We start from the raw sequence: 27,063 nt of genomic DNA, 5'->3' as shown, positions 1-27,063 counted from the left end.
AATAAGACTTCCCTGATGGTCCAGTGATTGAGTATGCCAATTGGGAACACAGGTTGGATCTTTGGTCTGTGAAGGTTCCAGGTGCCACAGGGCAACTCAGCCCGTGTGCCAAAACTACCGAAGCCCACGTGCCCTAGAGCCTGTGCTCTGCACAAAGCAGCCATCACAATGACAAGCCCATGCACTGAAACTAAAGAGCATCCCCACTGGCCACAGCTAGAGGAAGCTCATGCGCAACAGTGAAGACCCAACACAGGCAAAAACAGCACATAATTTTTCAACAGTACTCTACTCTCTGAGAGGGCTTCCCAGGTGGTGCTAGTGGTAACGAACCCGCCTGCCACTGCAGGAGACATAAGAGACATGGGTTTGATCCATGGGTCAGGAAGATCCCCTGGAGAAAGGTATGACAACCCACTCCAGTATTCTTGCCTGGAGAATCCCTTGGACAGAGGAGCCTGATGGGCTACAGTCCAACCAAGGCAGAAAAGGCAGTATGAATTATTAGATGTAAGTGGGTAGGAGACATTCTCCTGATTTTCCTTGATCTTAGAATGCATGGGAAGGAAGGGACCCTACAGTCCATAGGGTCACAAAGAGTCAGACACAGCTGAAGTGACTTAGCACACACACACTCTCTGAGATTGTTTTCTTCAAATGAGTCATGGATTACTGGGAGAGAAATGGAAGCCTGGCCAACCAGATGAGCACGAAATGCTCACACAAACTATCCTCACATTCCATAGAGTGAAACACAGATTTCTGCTATTCGGTGTTTTAGTGATGTTGATGAACTATTGATAACCTTTGCTTCACATACTTTTCTCTCAGACTGAGGTAGCCGTATTTGGTTATCTATACCAACATTTCTTATTGTTTCCAAATATCCACATGACTGCCTTTTAGAGAGTTTGATCTGGACATAAGGTACAATCTCTACATTGATTCAGTGGTATTAAATGTTAAAATGGGGGGAGGCGCGCCCGGTTCCGGCGGCCCGGCCGCCCAGCTCGATTGGGCCTGGGGGCGGCGGTGCCCCTCGTCTGAGGGGCTCCAGCCCGGCGGCGGCGGCGCCCGCGGCCCCTGAGCGGGTTGAGACTGAGGCCGCGAGGCGACGGCGCGGCGCGGCCCCCTCCAGCGGCCGCGCCCGGAGGTGAGTTTCCCGGGGCCGCGCCGCGCTCGGCTGGGTGAGGGGCCGGGCCGGCCGCCGGGCGGGGCCCGGTTGATGAGTTGGATGGCTCTGGCGGAGCCGCCTCGTCCCGACTTTGTCTCCGTGTCGGAGCTCCGGTCCGCGACCCCCAAAGGGCGCAGTGGGGCGGCGGGCAAGGCGGACTCGGGGCCCGCGCAGGCGAGGCGCGGCTCCAGGGCCGCCGACTCCGGGCACGCGCCCCGGTGGTTTTCTTGCTCTGCCGGCGCTTCGAGTTCTGTGTTCTCAAAATGCAGACGCGCAGCGCAGAAATACGGAGCATCTCTGTGTGGGATGGCGCTTTCTTAGTAAAACAAAAGAGAATGAAAGAAGTAGATAATCTTGAAAGTATAAAGGATATACAATGGGAAAAAGACAACCTCTTTAACAAGTGGTGCTGGGAAAACTGGTCAACCTCTTGTAAAAGAATGAAACTAGAACACTTTCTAACACCATACACAAAAATAAACTCAAAATGGATTAAAGATCTAAATGTAAGACCAGAAACTATAAAACTCCTAGAGGAGAACATAGGCAAAACACTCTCCGACATAAATCACAGCAAGATCTTCTGTGACCCACCTCCCAGAATATTGGAAATAAAAGCAAAAATAAACAAATGGGACCTAATGAAAATTAAAAGCTTTTGCACAACAAAGGAAACTATAAGTAAGGTGAAAAGACAGCCCTCAGATTGGGAGAAAATAATAGCAAATGAAGAAACAGACAAAGGATTAATCTCAAAAATATACAAGCAACTCCTGAAGCTCAATTCCAGAAAAATAGATGACCCAATCAAAAAATGGGCCAAAGAACTAAACAGACATTTCTCCAAAGAAGACATACAGATGGCTAACAAGCACATGAAAAGATGCTCAACATCACTCATTATCAGAGAAATGCAAATCAAAACCACAATGAGGTACCATTACACACCAGTCAGGATGGCTGCTATCAAAAGTCTACAAGCAATAAATGCTGGAGAGGGTGTGGAGAAAAGGGAACCCTCTTACACTGTTGGTGGGAATGCAAACTAGTACAGCCACTATGGAAAAGAGTGTGGAGATTTCTTAAAAAACTGGAAATAGAACTGCCATATGACCCAGCAATACCACTTCTGGGCATACACACTGAGGAATCCAGATCTGAAAGAGACACGTGCACCCCAATGTTCATCGCAGCACTCTTTATAATAGCCAGGACATGGAAGCAACCTAGATGCCCATCAGCAGATGAATGGATAAGGAAGCTATGGTACATATACACCATGGAATATTACTTAGCCATTAAAAAGAATTCATTTGAATCAGTTCTAATGAGATGGATGAAACTGGAGCCCATTATACAGAATGAAGTAAGCCAGAAAGATAAAGAACATTACAGCATACTAACACATATATATGGAATTTAGAAAGATGGTAGCGATAACCCTATATGCAAAACAGAAAAAGAGACACAGAAGTACAGAACAGAATTTTGAACTCTGTGGGAGAAGGTGAGGGTGGGATGTTTCAAAAGAACAGCATGTATATTATCTATGGTGAAACAGATCACCAGCCCAGGTGGGATGCATGAGTTAGGTGCTCGGGCCTGGTGGGCTGGGAAGACCCAGAGGAATCGGGTGGAGAGGGAGGTGGGAGGGGGGATCGGGATGGGGAATACGTGTAACTCTATGGCTGATTCATGTCAATGTATGACAAAACCCACTGAAAAATAAAAAAGAAGAAAAAAAAAAAAAGAAAGAATGGGTTTGTGAAACAGGATCTGACCACCAACCTCTTAGTGATAGTCAACAAACAAATTGTGAATATTTTGTTGACAGCCTTTTTGAGGAAGCTCAGAAGGTTGGTGCCAAATGTTTGTCTCCCACTGAACAAAAGAAACAGGTAGATGTAAGTATAAAATTATGGAAAAATGGATTCACTGTCAATGATGATTTCAGAAGCTATTCTGATGGTGCAAGTCAACAGTTTCTGAACTCCATCAAAAAAGGCTTCCTTTCTTTACTTTCCAAGGGAATTACCTTTAGAATTACAGGGAGTTTTTGATAAAGAGGAGGTGGATGTTAAAGTTGAAGATAAGAAAAATGAAGTATGTATGTCAACAAAGCCTGTGTTCCAGCCCTTCTCAGGACAAGGTCACAGACTGGGAAGTGCTACACAAAAAATTGTTTCTAAAGCAAAGAATATTGAAGTTGAGAATAAAAATAAGTTGTCTACTGTCCCACTAAACAATCTGGAACCCATCACTAATATACAGATCTGGTTAGCCAATGGGAAAAGGATTGTCCAGAAATTTAACATTTCTCATAGGATAAGCCACATCAAAGACTTCATCGAAAAATACCAGGGATCTCAGAGGAGTTCTCCCTTTTCCCTGGCAACTGCTCTTCCTTTCCTCAAATTGCTAGATGAAACACTCACACTGGAAGAAGCTGATTTACAGAATGCTGTAATCATTCAGAGACTCAAAAAAACCGCTGAACCTTTTAAAGAACTTTCATAGCATTGATTTTTGATACACTAAATGGAAAGTTTCCCCAAAAATGATGGTCATAAGTGGACATGCAAATCAAAACAAGGGAAAGTCAGACTTGCTGGGTTTTGCACTGTTTAATTCCCTGCTGATGAGATTTTAAAATAAGTACAAGTTAGGAAAGTAAACTATTACTGGAAACTATATTCAGTGAACTCTTTCCAGAAGGCTACTCAGAAAGAAAGATATACTTATTTTCAAATACCATTTATTCAACATAAGATATATTCAGTAACTATAGCATCTAAAATCTTAATATGGTATAAAGTAGGAAATATGTGCATAGCATCTTTCATTCAAATATCATTCCCAAATAGCAATGATGTGTTTAAATGTTAACTGTCTCAGATTTTTTAAATAGCAATACATTAAAAAATTGTACATGACAGGTTAAAAGCATCAATGTAATTTTCTTATATGTGAGATACAATCATAAGGCTGAAAGGGTCTGCTTTTACCACAACTTTACGTAAACCTCAGAAGTGTTCCCAATTTACATACTCTGGGATGTACTTTCATTTAAGAATAAAATTGTGTAGCTTAGTATAAAAAAAATGTTAAAAGGGTCATTTAAAATTAATTAGTAAATTGTTTAAAAAAACTAAAAATAAAAAAATTTTAAAATTAAAAATAAATGAAAAACTAAAAATAGAACTACCACCTGACCCAACAATCTCACTACTGGGCATTACCCAGAGAAAACCATAATTCAAAAAGACACATGCACCCAAATGCTTACTGCAACAGCATGGAAGCAACCAAAATGTCCATCAACAGAGGAGTGGATAAAGAGATGTGGTATACCTATTGTTTCTAGAAAGATTTCCTCTCACAGCAATTTCTGAAGTGTATGTTCTTATCTCAGAGTAAGGAAATACCTCAGCCCCCTTCAAGTTACCCATTTCAGATTCGTGGAGTCCCTGCGCTTCCTGTCCTTTCCCCACTCCACAGCTCAACCTGTGAAAATCCCACCAACATTTCAGAACAAGCTTAAATTCATTCCTGTGCCGTTGTGGGCACTGAGCAAGGATCAAAAGTCAGAGCACCAGTAACGTATCCCTGGAGAATAGTCCCTGCATGTCCAATGGTGTCCCTACAAGGCCCATGGCTCAGACACAAATTAGCTTCAAGAAAGTACAAAGAAGCAAAATAAGGTAGCCACAGGGAAGAGGAGTTCCAGGAACAGAAAGAGGGCAGAAGCAGCAAAGACAGCAGGTGTTCACAGCTTCTCATAGAGCTGCTGATACAGCTTCTCAGAACAGGATGCTTTATGGGCCAACCTGATCAAAAAGGAGACAAGGCAGGTTGACTGACAGTTTCTTAGCTTGACTTCCATTTACCTTTGTCCCCAGGAAAGCTGAGGTGGAAGAGTGAGGGTGAAAATTAAAACCAAAAAGATTTTCCTGGCCAGCTTGCAACAGACACTGAGCCACCTCCATTTTTTTTTTTTTTTTTTTAAACTCCGAGAAGATAGTAGGGCCGTGGTAAAAAGAGCTTGCCTTAGGGTTTAGGTCTAAACAAGTCAAATTAAATGTGCAAGACTTGTTAAAGGAAATCCTGGGTTTCAGCCCTCTATTAGGGAATCGTTGTTAGGAAAATTGTTAAACAAAAGTGGAGTAAGTGAGGCTTGAAAATTGGAAACCTGAGTCTGCTTGATGATTTCTGTTTAGAAGACTACATTCTAGCTTAAAATACCAGGATATAAAGAAAAAGGGCTATGGTAATAGAACTAAAGAGCTCAGAAGAAGGAGAGGAAGGTAAAGGAGAAAATAGAACAGGGACTCTCCAGGAGTTAATGTCTACTTTATCCAGAACCTTCTTGACACACATAATGTCATCAGTAAGGTCATCATCCAGAAATTCTGGCAGGAGTTACAGGGCGGGGAGGGTTGAGAGAGCTCAGTATTACCCAGAAAGGTAATGAGTGTCTCTGTTCCCTGGTCCTTCTCGGAACTAGAGATTTGTGCTTGTTGTCTTTCTATATGAGAAATCCAATACAATAATGCGTCCCCCTAGGTAAGGACCCCCTTCGCTTTTCTCAGGCATCACCAGAGTAATTACCATCTTCATCAACTGAATTACTCTGAAAACGCCAGAGCATTAGACGTCAAGATCCCCAAAGAGCTCAGAATATCTCCCCGTGAACTTCAGTAAGCTATCTGTGAATTTAGTGATGATGAAAATTTCTAACAGCCTCTTGCTCAGTGTTATCAAGTCCCACAGTTGATGTGGAATCCAAGACAATGAAGCGAGAGGTGTGCTTGACACCAAAAAAGAGGATTGTCACAGGAGTAGGTAATCTCAAAAAGAAAATCAAACCTGGAGGCTCACACTTCCCATTTTTTTTTTTTTTTTACACTTCCCATTTTTATGTGTTAGTACAAAGCAATAGCAAATAAAACACTATGAGACTATGAGGCATAAAGACATACATATAGATGAATGAAATGGGTTGGAGATCCCAGAAATGAACCCACTCTCTATGGTGAACTGATTTTAGACAACAGTTAACAATATTAACTTGTAGGAAAATGGTGTTTCTAACATATAGTGCTGGGCAATTTGCTATCCACATGAAATTGAACCCTTTCTTCCTACCGTATACATAAATAACTCAAAATACTTAAAAAGCTTGAACGTTAATAAGTAAAATTATAACCAACATGCCATATCCACAGGTTCCACATCCATGGACTCAACCAACTCCAGATTGAAAATATTAGGAAAAAGAAATTATAATGTTTCAAAAAGTAAAACTAGAATTTGCCCTATACCAGCAAATATTTACATAGTATTTACATTGTAATTACAATATTTATATAGCATTTACATTATATTAGCTGACATAAGTAATCTAGAAATTATTTAAAGCAAATAGGAAGATGTGCCTGTGTTATATGGAAATACTATACCATTTTACATAAGAGACTTCAGCACACATGGATTTTGATGTGCCTGGATGTCTTTGAACCAATGCTCCACAGATACCAAAGGGTGACTCTATAAATGCTCCAATAAAACATTGAGATAAATCCTGAATTTAGTGGTGATTTCTTAGACTTGAGAGCAAAGCACAAGCAATGAAAGAAAAAATAGATAAAATGGATTTCCTCAAAATTAAAAACCTTTTTGCATCAAAAGTTACAAATCAGAAAGTGAAAATATAGCCCACGGTATTTAAGAAAGTATTTGCACATTATTTATCTGATGTATCATTATCCAGAGTATATCAAGAACTTTTGCAATTTGTCAACATAAAGACAAACAATCTAAGTTTAAAAATGAGTAAATGACTTCAATTGACCATTCACCACACAAGACATAAATAGTCAACAAGTAGATGAAGACATGTCAAACAACATTAGTCATGATGGAAATGCAAATTAAAATAGCAATGCAACAATTCCTTCACATACTCTATAATGGTTAAAATCAAGAAATCTAAAAATAACATAGGTTGGCAACAGTGTGCAGAAATTAGAAGCTTTAAACATTATTTGAAAAAATGGAAAAGATGCAGCCTAGGTTAAGACTATAAATATACAATTAACATAAGGTTCAACTACTACACTCCTAGATATATACCCCCAAAGAAATGATAACAGATGTACAGATATATTGATAACAGCACTGTTCACGATAGCCAATAGGTAGAAACAAGGCAAATGTCCATCAATGGATAAAGGGATAAACAAAATGAATACATCCATAAACAACCGTATTATTGACCATACGAGGAATAAAGTAAGATGATTCGGCCACTGTGGAAAATAGTATGGCCAATCTTGAAAAACTTAAACATAGAATTAAAGTATGATCAATCAATTCCATGTAAGGTATATACTCAAAGGACTGAAAGCAGGGACTAGAAAAGATATAGGTACACTTATATTCATAGCAGAACACAAGAACAAATGGATAAACTAAATGTGGCATATACACAAAATAATATAATTCAGCCTTAAAAGCAGAAGCAACCATAAATAGGTGTTGGACTTTTTCTAAAGATTTTTCTGCAATTATTGAGGTTATATGATTTTTATCTTTCAGTTTGTTAATATGGTATATCACTGATTAATTTGCATATTTTGAAGAATTCTTGCATCCCTGGCATAAACCCCACTTGATTATGGTATATGATCCTTTGAATGTGTTGATGGATTCAGTTTACTAGTATTTTGTTAAGAATTTTTGCATCTGTGTTCATCAGTGATTGTTGTTGTTCAGTTGCTAGGTCGTGTCCAACTCTGCGACCCCATGAACTGCAGCACGCCTGTCTTTCAATATCTCCCGGAGTTTGCTCAAATTCATGTCCATTGAGTCAGTGATACCATCCACCCACCTCGTCCTCTGTTTCACCCTTCTTCTCCTGCTTTCAATCTTTCTCAGCATCAGGGTCTTTTCCAATGAGTCTGCTCTTCCCATCAGGTGGCCAAAGGATCAGAGTTTCAGCTTCAACATCGGTCCTTCCAATGAATATTTAGGACTGATTTCCTTTAGGATTGACTGGTTTGATCTCCTTGCAGTCCAAGAGACTCTCAAGAATCTTCTCCAACACCACAGTTCAAAAGCATCAATTCATTGGCCCTCAACATTCTTTATGGTCCAACTCTCAGATCTCTACATGACTACTTGAAAAACCATTGCTCTTTTTAGAAAGACCTTTGTTGGCAAAGTGATGTCTCTGCTTTTTAATACACTGTTTAGATTTGTCATAGTTTTTTTCCAAGGAACAAGTGTCTTTTAATTTCATGACTGCAGTCACCATCTGAAGTGATTTTGGAGCCCAAGAAAATAAAGTCTGTCACTTTCCATTGTTTCCCCATCTATTTGCCATGAATCAATGGGACCGGATGCCATGATTTTCATTTTCTGAATGTTGAATTTTAAGCCAGCTTTTTCATTCTCCTCTTTCAACTTCATCAAGAGGCTCTTTAGTTTCTCTTTGCTTTCTGCCATTAGGGTGGTGTCATCTGCATATCTGAGGTTTTTGATATTTCTCCCAGCAATCTTGATTCCAGTTTCTGCTTCACCCAGCCCGGCATTTAGCATGATGTACTCTGCATACAAGTTAAATAAGCAGGCTGACCATAAAATAGCCTTGGCATACTCCTTTCCCATTTTGAACCAGTCCTTGGTTCCATATCCAGTTCATCAGTGATACAGGCCTGTAATTCTTTTTTTGTGGTATCTTTGTCTGGTTATGATATCGGGGTGATGGTGGCCTCGTAGAATGAGTTTCGGAGTGTTATTCCCTTTGTAATTTAATGAAAGAGTTTAAGAAGGATAGGTGTTAACTTTTCTCTAAACTTTTGATAGAATTCACCTATGAAAGCTTCTGACCCTGAGCTTTTGTTTGTTGGAAGATTTTTTTCATAGTTTCCATTTCAGTGCTTGTGACTGGTCTGCTCATATTTTCTGTTTCTTCCTGGCTCATTTCGGAAGGTTGTACTTTTCTAAGCATCTGTCTGTTTCTTTAAGGTTGTCCATTTAATTAGCATATAGTTGCTGGTTGCTCTGAGGATCTTTTGTATTTCTGCATTGTCTGCTATAACTTCTCCGTTTTCATTCCTAATTTTATTGATTTGAGTCCTCTCCCTTTTTTTCTTTATGAGTTTGGCTAATGGTTTATCAATTTTGTTTATCTTCTCAAAGAACTAGCTTTTAGTCTTATTGATCTTTGTTTTCTTTTTCTTTATTTCTATTTCATTTATTTCTGCTCTGGTTTTTATGATTTCTTTACTTCTACTAACTGTGGGGGGGGGGGGTTCATTCTTCTTTTTCTAGATGCTGTAGATGAGAGGTTAGGATGCTTATATGATGTATTTCTCATTTCTAGAGGTAGGATTGTGTTGCTATCAACTTCTCTCTTAGAAGTGTTTTGCTGCATCCCAGAGGTTTTGTGTTATCATGTTTTTATTGTCATTTGCTTCTAGGTATTTTTTTATTTCTTTGTAAATTTCTTCAGTGATCTCTTGGTTATATAGAAGTGTATAAAATAGCTTCAATATCTTTTTTCACCTTAAATATTTCTTCATTTTATTTTTATAACCGTGTAACAAAATGAGACAGAATGGAAGGAGGGAGGGAAGAAGGGTAGGAATTCCAAGCTTTGAAATAAGAAACCTTAGAACTCTATTATATTTTTTCTTTAAAAATTATTGGCCACCCAAGGGTACCTCTTAGGTGATGCAACTCTCTGAAACAAGACTAATACAGGGAAGAAATAGCTGGCCCTGGAGAACTCATTCAGATCAGAGCAAGCCTCCATCCTAAGGGCCTCTCCAGGGACTCTTTAGACACTCTCCAAGGTCTAAAACTGAGATAAAGTCCCTCTAGCCATTGTTATTCTGGAGGCAGAGTCAGAAGTCATCCCATTGGACAGAAGGACTATAGGAATATTTCCTTGCTCAGAAGCCCCACCTATGCATCTTCTAAGGGAAAGTTGAAGGAACCGCATGAAGCCTTACTTATATTCGTGGCTTTGCTCCAATGTTAAAAAGAATGCCATTCAGGTATCCTCCACTGAGAACATTTTCTTGTTGACCTAAGGAACCCAGAGGAAGAAAAATATCCTTCTCATTCAGCTACATCTTCTCCTAAAACTATCCAATCTGGGAACTTGTGAGTGTACAAGCTACAAATAGGAACTGGATCCTCATTCATCATCCTCTTGGTTAGCCTTCAAGAGGAGAGAGGCCATCACTTGGTGTTCCTGTGGTCTAGACAAATCCCTCTCACTGTCCATCTTACCAGGTATTCTAGGGAGTCTTTTTTCTCTGCTCTTTTTTTTACTATCACACTACTGTATCTGTGATGCACAGAGGTGGTCCAAATTTGACTTGACTTTATCCATATCCTCTGGTACCAACTCAGAGAATTCATTGCTTTCATAAACTCTAGCATTAAGTCCTGAAATTACAGTGTGAACAGTGACCATTATAAATTCATGGAAATTCTGAAATGGGAACCTGTTGGAATAACTGATGTGCACAGCCCTCACCTCCAAGTTGAAGGTTTCCTCGTGCCTGGCTCCCATGAAACCAGACTATGACTGTGCCACTTCTGTATGGGTTGACACAGAAGGGGAGAAATTTCCATTTAGTACCAGAGATATCCAAGGAAGATTGTCTTCAATCTGTTTTGTTTAAATATGTTTATTTTTATTTATTTATTTGGCTGTCCTGGGTCTTAGTTGTGGCACTCAAGGTTTTCAATCTTTGTTTTGTGGTATGGGGGATTTTTAGTTGTGGTATGAGAACACTTAGTTGAGGCATGTAGAATCTAGTTACCTGACCAAGGTTTGAACCTTGGCTGCCTGCATTGGGAGTGCAGTGTCTCAGCCATTGGCCCATTAGGGAAGTTCATCTGCAGTCTTCAGAATTTCTAAGGTGGTATGGACTTTAGAAACAATCTAAAGTTTTCCAAGTTTTTTTTTTTTAAATAAGAAGTGCAAGTGACTTATTCATGAACTTACAGTGACAGAGAAACGTTCTGTGCTATCATCAACTCTCACAATACTTGTATTAATCATTCAACGTGCATCATGCACTATCAGCCAGATGGTTGGTCAATATCTTTATTGCTTACTCACTATGCCTGTGAGGCTTCCTGTGGTTTGAACTCTGTTGCTTTCATAACAACTGGAGAACAGCAGTTCTCAGTGCCCGGGAGACTATTTCCACTCCTTTCGTTTCCTTCTTCAGTCTGAATAATGTCTTTTCTCTTCTCCTTCCTTTCTAGGTTTGATTCTCTACACTCTTCCTTCTCACCTTCTCCACCTTATCCAACAGATTATTGCCCTGAGTTGGGCAGGGTTGATGAGATCTGACATGGCTAGGCTGCCCCTGCTACATGAACTGTCCTTGGTCAGTCCTAAAGCTTTATTCATAACACCTCATTCCCAGCCATGCTCTGAGACTCATAGCACACTGGAACATTCTTTTCTGTTCTTGTCCCTCTGAAGGGACTCTCTAATGATCCATGGAAGTTGGCAACAAAACCAGAGTCACTGTGTTTGTTCTCCAAGGACTATCCAACAACCCTCACATCCAGATAGTACTATTTGTAATATTCCTGGTGATTTACCTTCTCATCCTCACAGTGAACCTGCTGATGCTGCTGGTGATCAGGACTGATGCCCACCTCCACACTCCCATGTACTTCTTCCTCAGTCAGCTTTCCTTCCTGGATGCTTTCTATTCCTCAGTCATTGTGCCTAAGTTGCTAGAGAACCTGCTTTCCAAGCAGAAGACTATATCCCTGCTTGAGTGTTTCACCCAGATCTCCTTGGTTGTATTTTCTGGGGCCACTGAAGCTTGCCTCCTTTCAGTCATGGCCTATGACCGGTACCAGGCTGTGTGCCACCCGCTGCTGTATGTGGTGACCATGAACAAGAAGATATGTATTGGCCTGGTGGGAGCCTCCTGGGCCATAGGAATGGGGACTGGCCTACTTAACACCATTCTCCTGGCTCAGCAGGATTTCTGTGGCCCCAACCTCATCCGCAATTTTGCCTGCGAGTTTCCTCCAGTGCTCCTGTTGGCCTGTTCTGACCCCTACGTGAGCGTTGCCTCCATCCTGACCAGCATAGTGGTCCTTGGCCTTGGCGCCTTTGTCCTACTTTTGGTTTCTTACACTCATATCATCATGACAGCCTTGGGGATCGACTCTGCCTCAGGTCAGAAGAAGATCTTCTCTACCTGCTCATCTCATTTTCTTGTGGTCACCATCTTTTACGGTTCAGGAATTTTCAGGTATGTCATTGTTATACCTCGGGAATGTAAATGCAGGATATTTCTCACTCTAAGGTAACCTTGAACTACAGAAAAAAACATTGCAAAGTATCAGGAAAAGGATTGTACTGGAATTCAGAAGTCCTGGGTCCTATTTATGGCTCCTTTGTGGACTAGATGTGTGAATTATAAAACATCCATTTTCTTTCTGAGAGTTGAGTTTTTACACATCTAAGCTCAAATTTAATATGTATTACATCACAAAAGAAATACTATTAACCTCATTTTCCAATTAGAAACCTGAGTTTCAGAAGTAACCTGGTACTTTATCAAAGTTGCCAGAACAAGCTAGGAATCAAATCAAAATATAAACCAAGTCTCACCGACTTGAAACCTCAACCCCTTTTCTACCAAGTTTCTCTCAAGCATAAACAGCTGTAGCTGATGAATCCTTAAAAATCCTAGGAAACAAAGTAACGAATGGCCTGTGCTCTCTCCAAGTGAACTGGAGATGGATTTGCACAAGTCACTCTATACTTTCCTCATCTGGTTGTTACTTGGAGGGAACTCAGGAGTGGGAAAGAATAAGGAATGATCTAGAAGAGTTCACTTGAGCCTGAGAGCAAATCTCTCCAGCTATCTTTGTCTCAGTTTCCTCATTTGCCATAAAGGTGTAATAAAATTACTCCCACCCACATCACAGAAATGTTTGGAGGAATAAACTAAAAGATAAAAAATGAGAAAAAAATGAGTATATTTTTAACTCAGCATGCAAAACCCACAAGGACCATTCCAATGAAAATTGCACAATTCCAAAAAAAAAAAAAATTTAGTGCTTCTTTGGGAAATACTCCTTGTGACACTTAAGTACACTAAAAATTTTAATATTACTATTTTGAATTCATATCTCATGCTTAACACATATTTATCTTTCATTTTATTTACATAGCTTGGATTATTTTCTAAGCCAAAGACAAACGTGCTTAAAAGGACAAATGATTGTTCCACTAAGCATTAGAATAATAATGTGCTGTGATTCAGGGGTATTTCTCAGAGTCATAAATGTTAGAAAAATGATATCATTATTGGACTAGCATTTAGTTTTGTAAGGAACAATCATCACAAGATTGGAACATGCATATATAGGGAAAAGAAGAGGAAAAAAATCCTCTTATTATCATCATAACTATTAAGGAAAGTCACTTTGAAAACTGTGAAGTGCTATAGAAATACCTGACATTTTCTTTAGTTCTAGTCTAACCTGTACCATTTGATATGCTGAAGAACTTCCTTTTTCTTTGGAAACTCCTCTAACATTTTGCATAATATCACTCATGTATGGAAGCATTTGAAGGCAAAAATAACTGACTTCTCACTAATAATACAGCCATTTCTAGACGCTTCTACCAATGATAGTTGACTCAGCTCTGAGGACCCTCTTGGCCAGTCTGGGATGGGATGGATTGTGGCTGGCAATGGCATTGTGGCCACTGTCCTGAGCTCGATTTATTCCTTTGTGCAATTCCCTTCAAGGTACATGACTCCAGCTTCCGGCTCAGCCCTGGAGCAAGTGCTATCCATGCAGTACAGTGTGGTGACCCCACTACTGAACCCCCTTATCTACAGTCTGAAGAACCAGGAGGTGAAGGCAGCTCTTAGGAGGATGCTGACCAGGAAGCCCAGGCTTAGCTTCTAAGCCAGCCTCTACTGCCTCCTCATAATCGAAGAAAAAGTCAAGAGAAGGAAGAGGAGATATAAAGAGCTTCACTTTTAAGCTATCTCAGCATGAATTCTTCTCCACAACAGACGTCTTAGTTCCTCTGACCCCTGTGCCCTCATCTGGTCAAGCAAAATGGGGAAACCTCCACAGAACTGATGGCACTCCTCCACAGATGACCCAGTCACCACACAGGAAAATCTTCTCAAAACCCATACAGAGGAATTCTCAAAACACTAAAAATAGAACCACCCTATGTCCCAGCAATTCCACTTCTGGAAACATGTTCAAAGGATATGAAAATACTAACTTAAAAAGATATCTACACACCTATGTCATAGCAGCTTTATATACAATAGTCAACATATGGAAAAGAATCTAGATTTTCTTAATGGGTGAATGGATAAAGAAGGCATGGAAAAGCAACTGAATATTATCCAGCCATAAAAATGAGGAAATTCTACCATTTGTGACAACATGGATGGACACTGAAGGCATTATACTCAGTGAGATAAGTCAAAGAAACACAAACAAACACTATATGATCTCACGTGAAGAACCTAGGGAAAAACCACACTCATAAAAAACAAACATGTAGTTGTCAGGAGTGGAGAATATTAAGAAAGGGAATTGGAGGTAAAGGTGATAAAAAGGTAAAAATTTTCAGTGTAAGGTAAGTACTAGGGATGTAATGTATACCATAATGACTAATTAACATCACTGTATGATACATTTTTGGGGGCTCCAAAATCACTGCAGATGGTGATTGCAACCATGAAATTAAAAGACACTTACGCTAATGGCAGAAAATGAAGAGGAACTAAAAACAGTTTCTTGATGGAGTAAAAGAGGAGAGTGAAAATATTGCCTTAAAACTCAACACTCAAAAGATTAAGATCATTTATCCCTTCACTTCATGGCAAACAGATAGGGGAAAAAGTGGAAGCAGTGACGGTTTAATTTTACTGGGCTCCAAAATCACTGCAGACAATGACTGCAACCATGAAATTAAAAATTGCTTGCCAACCTAGATGTCCATCAACAAAGAAGCTGTGGTACATATATACAATGGAATACTGCTCACCTAAAAAAAGGAATGATGCACATGAGTCCATTCTAATGAGATGGACAAACCTATAGCCTATTACACAGAGTGAAGTAAGTCAGAAAGAGAAATATAAATATCATATACTGACATATATGTACATACATACATATATATATACATGAAATCTAAAAAGATGGCACTGATGAATTTGTTTTCAGGATAGCAATGGAGAAATAGACATAGAGAACAGACCTAAGAATTTGGGGGGAAGGGAGGAGGGAGAAGATGAGATGAATGGAGAGAATAACATGGAAACTTACAATACCATATGTAAAATAGATAGCCAATAAGAATTAACTGTGTGACTTAGGGAAGTCAAACAGGGACTCTGTGACAGGCTGAAGGGACAGGTGGGGAGATGGGAAGGAGGTTCAGGTGGGAGAGGCCATGGGTGTACCTATGGTTGATTCTTGTTGATGTATAACATAAAACCACAAAATTCTGTAAAGCAATTATCCTTCAATTAAAAAATTTTTTGAAAAGTGGCTTCCTCCTTGGAAGGAAAATTATGACAAACCTAGACAGTACGTTAAAAAGCAGAAACATTAATTTCTGTCATCAAAGATCCATATATTTAAAGCTATGGTTCTTCCAGTAGTCATATGATATGATAGTTGGATATGATAATTGGACCATAAAGAAACCTGAGCAATGAAGAATTGATGCTTTTATTGTGGTGCTGGAGAAGACTCCTGAGAGTCCCTTGGAATGCAAGGAGATCAAACTAGCCAATCCCAAAGGAAATCAACCCTGAATATTGGAAGGACTGATACTGAAGCTGAAACTCCAATCCTTTGGCCACTGATGTGAAGAGCCAACTCATTGGAAAAGACCCTGATGTTGGGAAAGATTGAAAGCAAAAGGACAAGGGGGCAGTGAAGGATGAGATGGTTAGATAGCATCACCAACTCGATGGACTTGAATTTGAGCAAACATCGGGAGACAGTGGAACAGAGGGGCCTGGCATGCTGCAGTCCATGGGGTCACAAAGTTAGATACTTCATAGCAATTGAACAACAATACTGGAATCTATTTGTCACCTCCACTGTATTATCATAAGAGATTTGATAATATTATCATAAGGATCATACCTGAATGCCCTAGTGATTTTCCCTATTTTCTTCAATTTAACTCTGAATTTTGCAATAAGGAGTTCATGATCTCAGCCACAGGTAGCTCTAGGTCTTGTTTATTGCTGACCATATAGAACTTCTCCATCTTCAGCTGCAGACACTATAATAAGTCTAATTTCAGTATTGACCAATTGGCGATGCCCATGTGTAGAGTTGTCTTGTGTTGTTGGAAGAGGCTGTTTTCTATGACCAGTGGGTTCTCTTGGCAAAACTTTGCCTGCTTCACTTTGTACTCCAAGGCCAAACTTGCCTGTTATACTGGGTATCTCTTGACTACATACTTGTGCATTTCAATCCCCTATGATGAAAAGTAAAGTGAAGTCACTCAGTAGTGTCCAACTCCTTGCAACCCCATGGACTATAGCCTACAAGGCTCCTCTGTCCATGGGATTTTCCAGGTAAGGGTACTGGAGTGGGTTGCCATTTCTTTCTCCAGGGGATCTTCCCAACCCAGGGATCGATCCCGGGTCTCCAGCATTACAGACAGACGCTTTACCGACTGAGCTTGGTGTTAGTTCCAGAAGGTCTTGTAGGTCTACATAGAACCATTCAACTTAAGCTTCTTTGGCACTAGTGTTGGCGCATCAACTTGGATTACTGTGATGTTAAATGGTTTGCCTTGGAAACAGACTGAGATCATTCTGTCATTTTTGAGACTGCACCCAAGTACTGCATCCCACCAGTCCATCCTAAAGGAGATCAGTCCTGGGTGTTCACTGGAAGGACTGATGCTGAAGTTGAAACTCCAATACTTTGGCCACTTCATGCAAAGTGTTGACTCATTAGGAAAGACCCTAATGCTGGGAGATATTGGGGGGAAGGAGGAGAATGGGATGACAGAGGATGAGATGGCTGGATGGCATCACGGACTCGATGGACATGAGTTTGAGTAAACTCCGGGAGCTGGTGATGGACAGGGAGGCCTAGAGTGCTGCGATTCATGGGATCGCAAAGAGTCAGACACGACTGAGCGACTGAACTGACTGAATGAATGACTGACTGATCGCATTTCAGACTCTTTTGTTACTACTCTCTTGTTGACAACTCTTTTCTTGAGAGCTACTCCATTCCTTCTAGGGGATTCTTGCCCACAGTTATAGATATAATGGTCATCTGAATTAAATTCACCCATTTCTGTTCATTTTAGTTGACTGTTTCCTAAAACGTTGATGTTCACTCTTGCCACATCCTGCTTGACCATATCCAATTTACCTTGATCCATGGACCTAACATTCCAGGTTTCTATGCAATATTGCTCTTTATAGCATTGGACTTTACTTTCACCACCACACACATGCAAAACTGTGTGTCATTTCTGCTTTGGCCCAGCTCTCTTTCTGGACCTATTTCTCTACTCTTCCCCAGTGGTATATTGGACACATTCTGACCTAGGAGGCTCATCTTCTGGTGTCATATCTTTTTGCCTTTTTATACAGTTCATGAGGTTCTCAAGGCGAGAATACTGAAGTGGTTTGCCATTCCCTTCTCCAGTGAACCATGTTTTGTCATAGCTTCATTGAGTTACACAAGTCCCTTTGCCACAACAATACTATGATCCATGTGATCATTTTGGTTAGTTTTCGGGGATTGTGGTTTTTATCATGGAGGCTGTGGGATTGTAGTTCTTGTTTCTTCTGATCACCTTCAGATGGATGAGAATTCAAGGCTTATGCAAGCTTCCAGGATGGGAGGGACTGGCTGTGCAGAAAGCTGAATCTTCTTCTGGTAGGCAGAGCTCTGCTCAGTAAAATTTTAATCTAATTGTCTGCTGATGGGTGGGGTTGTGCTCCCTCCCTGTTAGTTGTTTGTCCTGAGGCAACCCAGTCTACAGAGTCTACAGGCTCTATAGTAGGGCTGTTGGAGAACTTCAAGAGGACTTACGCCAACACATGCCTCCCAGGACTATTGCTGCCAGTGCCCCAGTCCCCGAGGCAGGCCACTGTTGACCCACACCTCTGCACGAGACCCTCAAACATTCAGACAGGTCTGCCTCAGTCTCCTTTGTGGTCACTACTTTTTCCCCTGGATCCTGGCATACACGGGGTTTTGTTCGTGCCCACCAAGAGTCTCTGTTTCCCCCAGTCTAGTGAAAGTTCTGTGATCAAATCCTGCTGCCCTTAAAAGTCAGATTCCCCGGGGATTCTCAGTCCCTCTGTCAGATCACCAGGCTGGGAAGCCTGACGTAGGGCTCAGAACCTTCACAACAGTGTGAGAACTTCTTTGGTATTATTATTCTCCAATTTGTGGGTCGCCCACCTGACTGGGAAAGGATTTGATTTTAACATGATTACACCCCTCCTACGGACTCATTTCAGCTTCTCCTTTCTCTTTGGATATAAGGTATCAGGGTTTTTTTTTGGTTTTTTTTTTTTTTTGTTTGTGTTGTTTTTTGGTGGGTTCCAGCATCTTCCTGTGTCATCATATTTTACAAGGCTGCTTGTGCTCCTCCTTCGGCCACCATCCATGCCTCACAGGCTTGCCCTGGTCTACTACTCAATCTCTGCCAGCGTTTCCTGGTTCTCCTTGAGCTCCCTACTGCAGGCTCTAACCACCACTGTCACCAACACCAATCAGCTGCCAAGCTGAACACATCCAGCTTCAACCATGTGTGAAGTAAGGGTGTTCCTGGCTGAAGCTGCTCACATGTGCACACGTTCCTGGCTGATCTAAAGAATGAGCACATACACATAGGTGACAGGAGAAGCCCAGCAGAAAGTCAAATCCAGAGCATCCCAACTTTGAATATGCTCTTCAATACCTATCCTTGTAGCTAATAGAGCACCTAATGTACCTCTCAAACATAGTAGACTTGTTTCTAGTGTCTATTCATAATAGACACTAAAAAAAATGCAACCTTATTTTTTGTAGTGGGACGTTGGAGGTAACTGGTCAGTTAGGATATCTGTTTTAGAACGATAAAGACTTAAGCTATTACAGAAAAGATCCAAAAATAAAGTGTATCAAACAAAATGAAAGATTATTTTTCTCTTAACCCCAGACATGCACTTGATAATCCAGAGTGAAAAATCCAAGTTCCTTCTGTATTGTTCTTTGTTATCTTCTAGGGACATTTCATGCAAATATGGGCACAATAAAGGACAGAAATGGTATGGACGTAACAGAAGCAGAAGATATTAAGAAGAGGTGGCAAGAATACACTGAAGAACTATACAAAAAAGATCTTCAAGACCCAGATAATCACGATAGTGTGATCACCAACCTAGAGCCAGACATCCTGGAATGTGAAATCAAGTGGGCCTTAGGAAGCATCACTACAAACAAAGCTACCAGAGGCAATGAAATTCCCGTTGAACTATTTCAAATCTTAAAAGATGATGCTGTGAAAGTGCTGCACTCAATATGTCAGCAAATTTGGAAAACTTGGCAGTGGCCACAGGACTGGAAAAGGTCAGTTTTCATTCCAACCCCAAAGAAAGACAATGCCAAAGAATGCTCAAACTACCACACAATTGCACTCATCTCACACGCTAGCAAAATAATGCTCAAAATTCTCCAAGCCAGGCTTAAACAGTATGTGAATCGTGAACTTCCAGATGTTCAAGCTGGATTTAGAAAAGGCCGAGGAACCAGAAATCAAATTGCCAACATCTGTTGGATCATTGAAAGAGCAAGAATATTCCAGAAAAATATCTACTTCTGCTTTATTAACTATAACAAAGCCTTCGACTGTGTGAATCACAAAAAGCTGTGGAAAATTCTGAAAGAGATGGGAACACCAGACCATCTGACCTGCCTCCTGAGAAATCTATGTGCAGGTCAGGAAGCAATAGAAAGAACTGGACATGGATCAACAGACTGGTTCCAAACAGGAAAAGGAGTACGTCAAGGCTGTTTATTGTCACCCTGTTTATTTAACATATATGCAGAGTACATCATGAGAAACATTGGGCTGGATGAAGTACAAACTGGAATCAAGATTGCCAGGAGAAACACCAATAACCTCAGATATGCAGATGAAACCACCTTTATGGCAGAAAGTGAAGAGGAACTAAAAAGCCTCTTGATGAAAGTGAAAGAGAAGAGTGAAAAAGTTGGCTTAAAGCTCAGCTTTCAGAAAACTTAAGACCATGGCATCTGGTCCCATCACTTCATGGCAAATAGATGGGGAAACAGTGGAAACAGTGACAGACTTTATTTTGGGGAGGCTCAAAATCACTGCAGATGGTGACTGCAGCCATGAAATTAAAAGACACTTACTCCTTGGAAGGAAAGTTATGACCAACCTAGACAGCATATTAAAAAGCAGAGACATTACTTTGTCAACAAAGGTCTGTCTAGTCAAAGCTTTGGTTTTTCCAATAGTCGTGTATGGATGTGAGAGGTGGACTATAAAGAAAGTTGAGGGCCGAAGAATTGATGCTTTCGAACTGTGGTGTTGGAGAAGACTCTTTGAGAGTCCCTTGGACTGCAAGGAGATCCAACCAGTCCATCCTAAAGGAAAACAGTCTTGAGTATTCATTGGAAGGACTGATGCTGAAGCTGAAACTCCAACACTTTGGCCACTGGATGCAAAGAGCTGACTCATTTGAAAAGATTCTGTTGCTGGGAATGGTTGAAGGCAGGAGGCAAAGAGGATGACAGAGGATGAGATGGCTGGATGGCATCACCGACTTGATGGACATGAGTTTGAGTAAACTCCGGGACTTGGTGATGGACAGGGAGGCCTGGCATGCTGCAGTCAATGAGGTCACAAAGAGTTGGACGTGACTGAGTGACTGAGCTGAACTGAACTGATCTCCTAGGGATTTATTCAGTCAACCATCATTAGGTCCTTATCCATGGCAAAGACTGATAATGGCTCTTCAATACCTATCCTTCCCTTCTTCCATTGAACAAGTCCATGTTTAGATGCTTGACGGTTCATATAGCATAGAGATCACATTTTTCAGTCCATGTGGTCAAAGATGGATAATAGTCAATGAGTTGATAATTGTTGAAGCTGGATAATGGATGCAGAAGGATTATTACAGTATTCTTTTTATTTTATATATGTCAAAATTTTTCCATAATAAAAAGTTTTTATCACAGTTAAAAAATTTTAAGTTTTTTTCCTTTTTAATTGAAGTTAGATGACTTAAAATATTGAGTTAATTTCTGCTGTACATAAAAAAACTTCAGCTATGCATATATATATTCTTTTTTATATTCTTTTCCATTATGGTTTATGACAGTATATTGACAATACTTGCCTGTGCTACACAGTAAGACCTTGTTGTTTATTCATTTTATACATATTACTTTCCATCTGCTAACCCAAAACAGTTTTATGATTTCTAATCTATTGGATTTTTTTGAATTGCAATAAATAAAAGAATTAGTTTGGATAACATAATAAATTTGTATTTTCTCTTGCTATCATGAAAATATCTTTAGTATACTTATTCAATTTTATAGCACCTAAAATAGCTTTTCTCCTATTATAGATATTATCATTATATTTCTATACCATAAATATTATTTAAACTTGAAAAACAAAAGAGGACATCCCTGGTGGTGCAATGCATGGGAATCTGCCTGCCAATGAAGGGGACATGAGTTCTATCCCTAGTCCAGGATATTCCAATGCCAGGGAGCAACTCAGTTCCTGCACCACAACTTCTGAGTATTCATTCTAGAGCCTGCAAGCCACACAGCAATGAGGAGTAGCCCCCACTCTCTGCATCTAGAGAAAGCACACACTCACAACAATGACCCACTGCAAGCGAAAATAAATTTGAACAAATAAATGTGTGTGTGTGTGTGTGTGTGTGTATTAACTTAACAAAAAGAGAAGAAAAAAAGGAGGGAGGGAAGAGGAGAAGGAATTTCAAGGTTTAGAATTAAGAAAACTTAGGACTCTCTGATAATTTTATTTTTAGAAATTATTGGCCACTCAAGGGTAACTCCTGGATGATGCAACTCACTGAAACAAGAATAACACAGGGAAGGAACGCTGGCTCTGGAGAACAGGCCTCCTGCTTAAGGGCCTCTCCAGGGACCACCAACACTCTCCAAGGTCTAGAGCTGAAATCAAGTCCCACTGGTCATTATTTTAGAGGCAAAGTCAAGAAAACTTCCCCTTGGACAGAAGTACTATAGGGATATTTCCTTGCTCAGAAGCACCACCTCTGCATCTTCTAAAGGAAAGACAAAGTTCAGGGAAGCTCATGAAGCCCTAGCCATATCTGTGGCTTTTGCTCCAGTGTTGAAAAGAATGACAATCAGGTGCCCTCCACTGAGAGCATCTCTTGTTGGCCTAATGAGCCCAGGTAAAGACAAATATTATTCTCATTCAGCTCCATCTTATCTTAAAACTCTCCATTCTGAGAATTCATGACTGTATAAGGCATAAATAGAAATCAGGTTCTCATTTATCACCCTCCTGAGTCACAACACCTCCTGAGTTCAAGGGGAGAGAAGTGAATATTATATCTTGCTTTGCTCTAGTTCTCCACTTAGCCACATGTTCTAGGTGGCCTTTTGTCTCTCTTTTTTTCTTTTACCATCTCTGTGATGCACAGAAGGTGCTCCAAGTTTGACTTGGCTTCATCCAAATCTTCTAGTACCAAGTCATAGAATAGCACAGTCTTCATGAACTCTCATGTTAAGTACAGAGATGACAGTGCAAACAGTGGACATTATAAATTCACAAACATCCTGAAATGGGAAGCCCTTGGAGTCACTGCAATATACAACCCTTGCCTCCCATTTGAAGGCTTCCTTCTACCAGGTTTCTGTGAAATGAGGCTATTCCTGTGCTGCTTCTGCTTGTGTTGACACAAAAGGGGAGAGAATTTCCATTTAGTACCAGAAACACCCAAAGATTATCCCCCATTCTTTAGAATTTCTAAGCTGAAAAGAACTTAGAAACCATCTAGTTTTCCTAGATTATTCTTTAATGAGAAATCCAAGTTCCTTATTCATGAACTTACAGTGATAGAGAAAGGTTCTGTGCCATCAACAGCTGTCACAATACCTCAGCCAGTCATTCAAACATGCATCATAGACTATCAGCCAGATGATCGGTCAATATCTTTATTGCTTACACACTATGCCAGTCGGCCTTCCTGTTGTTTGAACTCTGTTCCTTTTGAAACTGGAGAATGGTAATTCTCAAGGCATTGGAGTCTATTTCCATTCCCTTCATTTCCTTCTTCAGCCTGTATAAACTCTTTTCTCTTCCCCTTTCTTTCTAGGTTTGATTCTCTATTTATTTCTTTCCCACATCTCCACCTTAGCCAATAGATTACTGCCCTGAGCTGGGCAGACGTGATGAGGTCTGAAATGGCAAGGTTGCCTCTGCTGAAGCTTGATTCATAGCATCTCATCTCCAGACATTCTCTAAGACTCATAGCACATTGGAGCATTCTTTTCTGTTCTTGTCCCTCTGAAGGGAATATCTAATGCTCCATGGAAGCTGCCAACACAACCAGAGTCACTGTGTTTGTTCTCCAAGGACTATCCAACAACCCTCACATCCGGGTAGTACTATTTGTAATATTCCTGGTGATTTACCTCCTGACCCTCACAGGGAACCTGCTGATGCTGCTGGTGATCAGGACTGATGCCCACCTCCACACCCCCATGTACTTCTTCCTCAGTCAGCTTTCCTTCCTGGATGCTTTCTATTCCTCAGTCATTGTGCCTAAGTTGCTAGAGAACCTGCTTTCCAAGTGGAAGACTATATCCTTCTTTGAATGTTTCACCCAGATTGCCTTGGTCATATTTTCTGGGGCCACTGAAGCTTGCCTCCTTTCAGTCATGGCCTATGACCGGTACCAGGCTGTGTGCCACCCACTGCTGTATGTGGTGACTATGAACAAGAAGGTGTGTGCTGGCCTGGTGGGAGCTTCCTGGATCATAGGAATGGGGACTGGCCTACTTAACACCATCCTCCTGGCTCAACAGCGATTCTGTGGCCCCAACTTCATCCACAGCTTTGCCTGTGAGTTTCCTCCAGTGCTCCTGTTGGCCTGTTCTGACCCCTACATTAGCATTGCCTCCATCCTGACAACCGCGGTGGTCTTGGGCCTTGGCACCCTTGTCCTACTCCTGGGATCCTACACCCATATCATCATGACAGCCTTGGGGATCAACTCTGCCTCAGGTCAGAACAAGATCTTCTCTACCTGCTCATCTCATTTTCTTGTGGTCCTCATTTATTATGGCTCAGGCGTTTTCAGGTATGTCATTGCTATACCTCCGGAATGTGGATGTAGGATATTATTCACTTGAAATCAATGGTGATCTGTAGAACAGAGCACTGCAAAGTAGTAAGAAAAGAACTGCACAAGAATTCGGGAAGCCTGAGTTCTAGTTCTGGCTCTGATGTGTGAAGTCTTAAAAATTTATTTTCTTTCTGAGAACTCAATTGTCTAACTCTGAAAAATAAGCTTATACAAGGACTAAAGGGTTTCCTAATTTCATTAACCTATGATCTTGGAGTTTCAGAAGGAAATCAGAGAAACGTTAGTAGGCTTTTATTCAGAGTTGGACAAAATATATATAAAATATATCATACTTGAAACAAATGCCATTTTTCTTTCCCACTGAAAGATTGAAAGCCTATTTGTCCTGTAACTATTGATTAGGCAGATACTTACAACAACTGCTTTGCACAATCAAGATCAATTTTAGTATGTGTCATACCACAAGATAAATGTTATTAACCTCATTTTTGGATTTTAAAAAAAAATGAGTTTCAGGAGTAACCAGGTGCTTTATCAAAGTTGCCAGAACAAGCTAAGAATGGAGGCAAAATATAAACTGAGTCTCAATGGCTTGAAAACCTCAAGCTCTTTTCTACCATGTTTCTCTCAAACATAAACAGCTCTGGTTGATGAGCGCTTGGTTCCCAGGAAATAGAGTCACTACTGGCCTGTCCTCTCTACTAATAAATCTGGAGATGGATTAGTCTCCAGATTAGACTAGTGGATGAATTAGTCTCACCATTATTGGATTTATAATCATTTAGCATTCATATCATACTAAACACAGTTTTATCTTTCACTTTATTTACAGATCTTGATTTCTAAGCCAAATTTGATAGATGTTCTAAAAAGGACAAATATTTGTTCCACTGAGCATTAGAAAAATAATGTGCTGTCATTCTGGGGTAATTCCAAGAGCCATAAATGTTGGGGAAAATGACAGCATTATTGGACTAGCATATAGTTTTGTAAGGAACAATCATGACAAGATGGGAACATAAAATTGTATATATTAAAAAAAAGAAAAAACATTCTTCATATTCTCTACATACCTACTAAGGAAAGACGCTTTGAAAAGTATAAAGAAATATAGAAATGCATGGCATCATTTTTAGTTCTGTTCTAACCTGGAACACTTCATAGGCTGCACAACTTCCTTTTTCTCCTCAGGGCAGCTCTTATAATGTTCCGCATAAGATCACTCTTGTATGGAGACATTTGAAGGCAGAAATGACTGACTTCTCATGATAATACAGTCACTTGTAGATGCTTCTACCAGTGATAGTGACTCAGCCAGAGGACCCTCTTGGCAGAGTCTGGGATGGGATGGACCCTGGCTGCTTACAGCCATGTGTCCATTGTCCTGAGCTCATTTTATGCCTTTGTGCAATTCCCTTCAAGGTACATGACTCCAGCTTCAGGCTCAGCCCTGGAGCAAGTGCTATCTGTGCAGTACAGTGTGGTGATCCCGCTACTGAACCCCCTTATCTACAGTCTGAAGAACCAAGAGGTGAAGGCAGCTCTAAGACGGATGCTGGCCAGGAAGCCCAGGCTTAACTTCTAAGCCAGGCTCTACTGCCTCCTCACAACTGGAAAAAAAATCAAGAGAAGGAAGAGGAGATAGCTTCATTTCTTAGATATCTCAGCATGAATTCTTGTCCAAATGGAAGTCTTAGTTCCTCTGACCCTTGTGCCCTCCCTTAGTCAACCGAGATGGAAGAACCTCCACAGAACTGATGGCATCCATCCACAGATGACCCAGTCACTACACAAGAAAACTTTCTCAAAAACCATATAGAGGAATTCTCAAAAAGTGAAAAATAGAAACACCAAATGTCCCAGCAACTCCACTTCTCGGAATAGAGCCAAAGAAAATGAAAACACTAACTCAAAAAGATATATGCAAGAACGTCTATGGTGCTCCAGTGGTAAAGAATCTGTCTTGCAACGCAAGGGACGTAGGTTCAATCCCTGGTCAGGGAACTAAGATCCCACATACAGAGGAGCAACTAGGTCAACGAGCTACAGCTACTGAGCCTGCACACTCTAGAGCCCATGAAACCAGGCCCCTCAAGAAGCCTTTGGAGAGCAGTGAGAGAAGCCTCTGTGGGGCAAATAAATACACCCACAGCCACCTCAGCTAGAGAAATTTTGCACAACTCCCTGACCCTAGGGGCCACAACAAAGACCCAGCACAGCCAATAAGTAAATAAATAATAAATATCTTTTTTAAATTTATGAGCTCCCATGTTGTTGCAAGCATGTGACTCTTTCTGACCCTATGGACTGTAGCCCTCCAAGCTCCTCTGTCCATGGGATTATCCACCCAAGAATACTGGAGTGCATTGCCATTTCCTCCTCCAAGGGATCTTCACAACCCAGGGATTAAATCCCTGTCTCCTGTGCCTCCTGCATTCCAGGCAAATTCTTTATCACTGA

General features: G+C 40.7%; 2 protein-coding genes and 1 pseudogene across 2 annotated transcripts; all 3 read left to right on the top strand.

The window, feature by feature from the left end:
• Nucleotides 1-2,925: 2,925 nt before the first annotated feature.
• On the top strand, nt 2,926-3,980 carry LOC136167545 (UBX domain-containing protein 2A pseudogene; annotated as a pseudogene).
• Nucleotides 3,981-11,704: 7,724 nt separating this feature from the next.
• Nucleotides 11,705-14,152, top strand: LOC136167544 (olfactory receptor 8S1-like). Its single transcript, XM_065935069.1, has 2 exons — nt 11,705-12,477; nt 13,990-14,152. Exons 1-2 carry the CDS (start codon nt 11,705-11,707, stop codon nt 14,150-14,152), a joined length of 936 nt encoding a protein of 311 aa, XP_065791141.1.
• Nucleotides 14,153-23,824: 9,672 nt separating this feature from the next.
• Nucleotides 23,825-26,188, top strand: LOC136167543 (olfactory receptor 8S1-like). Its single transcript, XM_065935068.1, has 2 exons — nt 23,825-24,597; nt 26,026-26,188. The coding sequence occupies exons 1-2, from the start codon at nt 23,825-23,827 to the stop codon at nt 26,186-26,188; spliced, it is 936 nt and encodes a 311-aa protein (XP_065791140.1).
• The last annotated feature ends 875 nt before the right edge of the window (nt 26,189-27,063 follow it).

This window comes from Muntiacus reevesi, chromosome 4, assembly GCF_963930625.1.
Source record: "Muntiacus reevesi chromosome 4, mMunRee1.1, whole genome shotgun sequence".
NCBI lineage: Eukaryota > Metazoa > Chordata > Mammalia > Artiodactyla > Cervidae > Muntiacus > Muntiacus reevesi.
The sequence above is the reverse complement of the archived record's forward strand: the minus strand, read 5'-3'. Positions and strand labels throughout refer to the sequence as shown.